The sequence below is a fragment of the Macaca thibetana genome, unplaced genomic scaffold (assembly GCF_024542745.1).
Source record: "Macaca thibetana thibetana isolate TM-01 unplaced genomic scaffold, ASM2454274v1 unplaced_scaffolds185, whole genome shotgun sequence".
NCBI classification, from domain to species: domain Eukaryota; kingdom Metazoa; phylum Chordata; class Mammalia; order Primates; family Cercopithecidae; genus Macaca; species Macaca thibetana.
Window position 1 is genome coordinate 1 of NW_026088974.1, and position 7,500 is coordinate 7,500.

At 75.2% G+C, this 7,500-nt stretch overlaps 1 protein-coding gene and 1 non-coding gene across 2 annotated transcripts; both read right to left on the reverse strand.

Moving 5' to 3' along the window:
- Positions 1-2,540: 2,540 nt before the first annotated feature.
- LOC126947365 (5.8S ribosomal RNA) lies at positions 2,541-2,693 on the reverse strand. The gene has a single exon (XR_007723043.1). It is a non-coding gene; the product is annotated as a 5.8S ribosomal RNA (ribosomal RNA).
- A 1,347-nt stretch (positions 2,694-4,040) lies between these two features.
- LOC126947363 (uncharacterized) lies at positions 4,041-4,588 on the reverse strand. Its single transcript, XM_050778026.1, has one exon. The coding sequence runs from the start codon at positions 4,583-4,585 to the stop codon at positions 4,241-4,243; it is 345 nt and encodes a 114-aa protein (XP_050633983.1). The 5' UTR covers positions 4,586-4,588; the 3' UTR covers positions 4,041-4,240.
- Between the last annotated feature and the right edge of the window lie 2,912 nt (positions 4,589-7,500).

Consider the following 7,500-nt stretch of genomic DNA (forward strand, 5'->3'; position numbering starts at 1 on the left):
GGACGGACGGCGCCGGGACGCGGCAAACGCCCCGCCGGGCCACCGCGCGCGCAGCGACACAATGAGCTGCGGGCAAACGCGAGAAAACGCAGCGGACACAAACCCCTTGTGTCGAGAGGGGCTGACTTTCAATAGATACGCAGGCGAGGGAGCGCTCTGCTACGCGGAACTAAACCCCGACCGACCCAGAAGCAGGTCGTCCCTACGAATGGTTTAGTCGCCCAGGTTCCCCACAGAACGTGCCGTTGCGTGAAGGGGCGAGGGGCGCCGCCTATTTCCGGCCGCACCACCCGTTTCCCCCCAGGAACGAAAAGGGCAAAAAAAAACTCCGCAGCACGGCCCCCCGCGGCCCGGTCCCGGCGCGCAGGCGAGGGGCACGCCCCGCGCGGGGCGAGGCGGCCCCGCCGGCGGTGGACAGGCGGGGGACGAAAACCGCTATCCGAGCGCCAACACGAGGCTCCGAACGCGCGGCGCTGCCGTATCGTTCCGCCTGGGCGGGAGGGTGGTCCCGCCGCCACCGCCGCCGCCACCCCGACCCGCGCCCTCCCGGGGGAGGACGCGGGCGGGGGGAAGACGGGGCGGGACGGGGCCCCCCGAGCCACCTTCCCCGCCGGGCCTTCCCAGCCGTCCCGGAGCCGGTCGCGGCGCACCGCCGCGGTGGAAATGCGCCCGGCGGCGGCCGGTCGCCGGTCGGGGGACGGTCCCCCGCCGACCCCACCCCCGGCCCCGCCCGCCCACCCCCGCACCCGCCGGAGCCCGCCCCCTCCGGGGAGGAGGAGGAGGGGCGGCGGGGGAGGGAGGGCGGGTGGAGGGGTCGGGAGGAACGGGGGGCGGGAAAGATCCGCCGGGCCGCCGACACGGCCGGACCCGCCGCCGGGTTGAATCCTCCGGGCGGACTGCGCGGACCCCACCCGTTTACCTCTTAACGGTTTCACGCCCTCTTGAACTCTCTCTTCAAAGTTCTTTTCAACTTTCCCTTACGGTACTTGTTGACTATCGGTCTCGTGCCGGTATTTAGCCTTAGATGGAGTTTACCACCCGCTTTGGGCTGCATTCCCAAGCAACCCGACTCCGGGAAGACCCGGGCCCGGCGCGCCGGGGGCCGCTACCGGCCTCACACCGTCCACGGGCTGGGCCTCGATCAGAAGGACTTGGGCCCCCCACGAGCGGCGCCGGGGAGTGGGTCTTCCGTACGCCACATTTCCCGCGCCCCACCGCGGGGCGGGGATTCGGCGCTGGGCTCTTCCCTGTTCACTCGCCGTTACTGAGGGAATCCTGGTTAGTTTCTTTTCCTCCGCTGACTAATATGCTTAAATTCAGCGGGTCGCCACGTCTGATCTGAGGTCGCGTCTCGGAGGGCGGGAGGCGCGCGGGCGGGGGGTGGGCGGGCCGGCGGACGGAACGCCGCGCCGGCCCGCCCTCCCGCCGCGCCCGGACGCTCCGTCGGGAGACGGGCCCGGCGAGGGGAGAAGACGAGAGAGAGAGAGCCGCGGCCGACGGCGCCCCCCGCCGCCCCGCCGGGGACGACGGGAGGGAGGGGCACGGACCGGGGACGGGACGGGCGCCGCGCACCACCGCCACGCCCCCCGCCCACCGACCCCCCGACCCGCCCCCCCCCCCCGTGGAGGTGGGGGACGAGCCCGAGGAGGCGGCGGCGGCGGGCGGCGGACAGCGGGCGGCGGCGCCCGACCCGCCCCGACGCGGAAGCTCGGGACGGGGCCCCGGCGCGGCACCACGCGGCCGCGGACCGGAGGCGGGCGCGCGACGGCGGACGACGCCGCGGCGTCCCGCGGGTCACCGCCGGGGGCACGCAAACCCCGGGAACGCGGCCACGAGCGCGGCCGGGCGGGCCGCGGGGCGGGCTTCCGGCCCCTGACGCGCGGAGCGAGCCGGGCGGGCGGGGAGGACGGGAGGACGGTGGCGGTGCGGAGCGGCGGCGGCGGGGAGGAGGGGGCGCGGGAGCGGCGGTCGGCCGGACGCCGGGCCGCCACCAGGGGCGGGCGGCGAACCGCGGCGACCGGGACGCGCTCCCCCGACCTCTCCCCGCGCAACCCCTCCGACCTCGCCCTTCCTTCCCCCCCCACCCCCACGACACACGCCCCCACCGCCGCCGCCGCCGACGCGCGACGACGGCGGCACGGGACCTTCCACCCGGCCCGGGCCAACGAACCCCGCACCCCGAGCCGCGTGCGGCGCGAGGGAGCCCCCCGAGGGAGGAACCCGGGCCGCGGCGGCGGCGGCCGCGGCCGCGGCCGCGGGAACTCGGCCCGAGCCGGCTCTCTCTTCCCTCTCCCTCTTCGCGGGCGGCGGCGCCGCCCTCCCTTTCTCCGGTCTCCCAGCCGGGCCCCCCCTTCCCCCCCACCACCCAACGCGTGACCGCGGGGGCAGGGGGAGAGGTGCGGGCGCGGCGGAAGGGGAGGGCGGACGTCGCCGGGTCTGCGCTTGGGGGGACGGAGGGCCCCGGCGGGCCCTGCGAGGCAACCCCCAGCCGCGCACCCCGAGGAGCCCGGAGGCACCCCCGGGGGCGATTGATCGGCAAGCGACGCTCAGACAGGCGTAGCCCCGGGAGGAACCCGGGGCCGCAAGTGCGTTCGAAGTGTCGATGATCAATGTGTCCTGCAATTCACATTAATTCTCGCAGCTAGCTGCGTTCTTCATCGACGCACGAGCCGAGTGATCCACCGCTAAGAGTCGTACGAGGTCGATGTGGCGAGGGCGCTCCCGACACCGGGAGGCCCTCCTGGCACGGCACGCCCCCAGCGGGGGTTGCCTCAGGCCGGCCAGCGAGACAAGTAACGGGACCAGACTCCGGAGAGGGGTCGGAAAGGTTTCACTTCCACGGGGAGACCCCGCGCGCCGCCCACGACGGGGCGAGCGCGGACACCCCACAGGCGCCCGGGGGTTCCCGCCCCCACACGGCGCGGGGCACGCACACGACACGCGCGCGGCACGCGGACGACGGCACGACGACGGCCGCCGGGTAAAGCCCCCACCCGACGGCCGCCGCGGCGCGCGTCGGCGGCGACGCGCGCGCGGCGCGGCCCCCGCCAGGGGGCGGAGCCCGTGCGGGGCGAGGCGACGGGAGGGGTCCGGGCCCCTCCCGACGGAACTCCCCCGCCGGCGCGCCCGCCGGCCCCCGACCCACGGGCGGACGGGCGACACCCCCCAAGGGGTCTTTAAACCTCCGCGCCGGAACGCGCTAGGTACCTGGACGGCGAGGGGGCGGACGAGGAGGGGGGGACCGGGACCAGCGTCCGGCCCCACGACTCTCGAGACGCCCTAGCGGGAAGGCCGGCGGAGAGCCAGCGGGCCGGGCCCGGCGGCGCGGCGCGGCGCGGCGCGGCGGAGGCGGGCGGTAACCCGGCCGGCCCCGACGGCAGCCGGCGGGACGGGAACGACGACGGGCCCCGGCGGCGGGGAGGGCACCGAGACCCCCGCCGCGACGCCGGGAACCGCCCTCCCCCCCGCGCCCGCCGACACACACGTCGAGGCCGCGGCCGGGGGACCCCACCCCCTCCCCGCGCGCGCACACACACACACACACACGCGCGCGCGGTCCCGGGTCCCCGCTGTCTCTCTCTCTCTCGCCCCCTTCCCGAGTTCTCCGGCTCTCGCGGCCGCGGGCCCGGGGCCGCCGAGGCCAACGAACGGCACCGGGCCCCGCCCGGGCGCGGGCGCGGGGTGGGCACGCCACTCGACGGCCAAAGAGGAAGGCGACCGAAGCGCGGCCGGCGCGCCCGCCCCGCCCGAGACGGGGGACCGGGACCGGGGCCGAGGGCCCCGGGCCGGCGGGGGTCTCACCGCCAGCAGCCTCCGAGCGACGAAGGCGGCCCCGCGTGGCACCTGGAGCCGGCCGACCAGGCCTTCAGCGATCCCTGCGGCTCCCCCCCCCCACCGCCACGCCCAGTCGCACGCGGCCAGAGCCCCCGGAGCCCGCTCCCCCCCCACCGCACCGCAAGGCCGACCCAAACCCCCGGGCGCCCACCGGGCCGCCACCCGACCCCCGAAGGCGCGCGCCGTGGAGGTACGCGGACACCGGGCCAACCAGCGTGGCCGGCGGCGGCGACGCCCCCAGAAGGCGGAGCCGGGTTCGGGCCCAGACGGGGCGGCCAACAGCATAAAAGCCGGTGAGCCGCTCGGGGAAGAGAGGATCGGCAGGCAGCGGACAGGGAAAAGGAGCACAAGGCAGGCAAGGAGCCAGGGGGCCACGGAGACAAGGGCACGGGGAACCCGCAGGGGGCTAACTCGGGCAAGCAACCCTCAGGCACGGCCGGGCCACCAGGAAAACACGGCCACGGGATCCCACCGCCACAGACACGAGGGCGGTCCCGCGGCGCCCCGCCTGGGACGCCGAACGGCCCCTGGGCAGCCCACCGAGCAACCCCCTCACGAGCCCCGGGTCCGGCCACCGGGGGCCCCGAAGCAACCTCAGCCACAAGCCCAACACCAGGGGCCACATGTCGCCCGTTTCTCGTCCGTCCCGGACCCGGTCCCGCTCCGGGAGACCGGCGCGCCGCCCCGTGGGGACGGCTCGCTCCCCAAGGACCAGGCGGCCCCACACCCCGCGCCACGCGAACGCGGTCATCGGCAGCGGCGCGGCGCGGGCTCGGCAGCGGCGCGGCGCGGCGGAGCGGGGGAGCGGGCGGAGAGCGGCGCAGCGGAGAGCGCGCGCAGCGGACGCCCACGCGCGCCCGCCGCTCGCAGCAGCCTTCCCATCCGCTAGGACGTCGGGCCCGGCCCAGCGGGATCCTCCCCCAACTCGGAAGGGGGAGGCGCGGGCCACAGTAGACGACGAGCCGCGCGCTCGGCCCCCACCGCGGGGTCCGGCGGAACCCTCACTGTCCCCCCACCTCATCCCATCGAGGCGGGGGCAGCGGAGGAGGAGGGTTCTCTGCAGGCGAGTCGCTACGGCAGCGCTACCACAACACAGAGAGAGGCGGCGGGCCGGGGGATCCGGTACCCCAAGGCACACCTCTCGGATCGCTAGAGAAGGCTTTCTCACCGAGGGTGGGTCACGCTCCCCACCCGCCAGTCGCCCCTCGCCGGGCCCGCAGAGGCGCTCAGGGACGCCTGGGGAAGGGAGGGGGCCTGCGGCGCGAGAAGAAACCTGCGGCAACCTTGAGCGTTTGCGGTCAGGGCAGGGGCCCGGCCGGCGCGCGTGCGCACAGCCCCCCCCCCAAGGCCCCCCGCCGTCCACCCACCTCCTTTCTGTGAGGCAAGGCGCCTCCGGTTAACCCACACACGACCGATCGGAGGCAGAACGGTAGCCCCTCGGCGGCCGGCCGGCGCCGCGCGCCTGGCCGGCCCGAGCCCACCGCAACCGCTCACACGGCCCGCGCTCACCCGCCAGAGGGGAGCACGGGACGTGCGCTCGCCAGACCAGGCGGCGCCCTTCCCCGCGTGGGAGGGGCGCGTCTCACTCAACCGCCTCGACCCGCACAGCCAACGAGCTCCCTCAGGACCCACGCGCGGACACCATGGCGGCGAGAGGGGGGGGGCGGGGGGGGGGGGACGGGGGGGGGGGGGGGGGGGGGGGCGCGGGGGGGGAGGAGGGAGCGACACACCACCGCTCGGCCTCGGGCACCTGAGAGACAGCCCGGGGCGCTCCAGGAGCACCGCAAAGGCCCAGGCGGAGCCAGCGCTCGTGCAATACCCGAGAGGGCAGCACGGCGGGCCAGCGGGACAGCACCCCCACCGCCGCGGAGGGGGCCGGCCCACGAGGCGACGACCACAAGAGGCGAAAGCGAGGGGTGCCTGCTGCGTCAGAGGACCCCCGCCGACCCACGCCGGACGCCACGAGGCAGACGGCGGGGTCGGGACAGCGAGGTCGGGCCGGGTTCCGCACCCCAGTGCCTCCCAACGCACCGCCCACAGGCGGGGATGGGAGACGGGGGAAACCCCGCGGGCGGGCGGGACGAGAAGAACGTCTCTCATTCACCACGAATGCCCCCCCCCCTCGCCCGTCGCGGCTCGGTCCCGGCCCGGGAGAGCGTGACATCACCACATCGATCAGGGAAAGCATCCCCGGAGCAGGGTCGGCCAGCCAGCCACAGCCTCCCCAGAGGCCAGCGAGCAGATCAGCCTGGCCATCCCCAGCTCCAGGACAGGGGCGGCAGACAACCCGGCAGAGACGAGGAACGCCTGACACGCACGGCACGGAGCCAGCGGGAGTGGGGTTGTCACGGCCGCCCCAGGTGCCCGCAGCGGGGAGCGCACGGTGGCAGGGTAAGCCCGCGCCACCTTCCCCGCCGCCCCCAGGTGGGTCAGAGACCCGGACCCAAGGCGGCACCGGGAGCTGGGACGCTCGGATGCATGGGAGACCGGGCACACGGGCCCCAGCAGGCGGCTCAAGCACGAGCAGGGCCGGCTAGCCGGGTCACCGGGAGGCCGAAGACCCGCGACGCATCCAAGAGACCCAACCTCTCCAGCGACAGGTCGCCAGAGGACAGCGTGTCAGCAATAACCCGGTGGCCCAAAATGCCGGCTCGGAGTGAAACATATACCTCCCCAGGAGACAGGAGGTCGAGTCACCGACCACGCCGCCGGCCCAGGGAACCCGCGACACGGGCATCTGTCCCCAAAATCGCCACCATCGCAGCCAGACACGGAGCACCCAGGGCCCTCTGGTCGACCCCAGGACAGACGCCGGAGCAGCGCCGGGCCAGGGACGTCCTCCCCGCCACCCGTGCCACGCAGGGGCCGGCCCGGTCTCCAGAGCCCGAGAGTCTCCAGAGCGAGACTCGGAAGCGTTTCCCCCGTACCCCGTACCCCTCGACACGACCGGGACACACGAGGGACCGAAGGCCGGCCAGGTGTGACCTCTCGGGCCGCACGCGCGCTCAGGGAGCGCTCTCCGACTCCCCACGGGGACTTGCAAACAACAGGTCACGGCAGAGGGACCGCTCCCCGGCACCCGGGGGACGAGGCAGGACGGTCCCCGGCTCCCCACGGGGACTTGGAGAAAAAAAAAAAATTCGGCCGCTGCCTCAGACGGCCAGGATGCGCGCGGGCCCGCGACCGGGCCGGGAAGGGTGTCCCCAGCCTCCCGCCCCAAGCCCGGTGGGTCCCCGCGGGTCGCGGGTCAGGCCTCGGGAGCCGCGGCGTGCTGGTCGACCAACCCCGGCAGCCCCACACCCGGCTCTGGCCCGAAAGCGCAGCGACAACCTCTCCCCACATAAGCCTGCACGCCTGAGCTCTGACTCACAACGACGCCGAGCCAGAGCTCTGGCGCGACCGGGACAGCCCGGCTGACGACCGCGGTCTTTCCGGAGCTCTGCCTAGCTCACAGCGGGGACGGTCCCCTCCCTCGGCAGCTGCCACCGCAGCTCCGGAAGCCAAGGGAACGATATAAAAGCGGCCGCCAGATGGAGTCCGACAACCGTCGCGAACGTCACCGAGACAGATCCGGATGGCAGGCCGGCCCGCGGACCGCAAAACCGAAACCGTGAGTCGAGAGACGCTATCCCGAGGCCGAAAACGCAGCCCCTGTACCCCAACCCC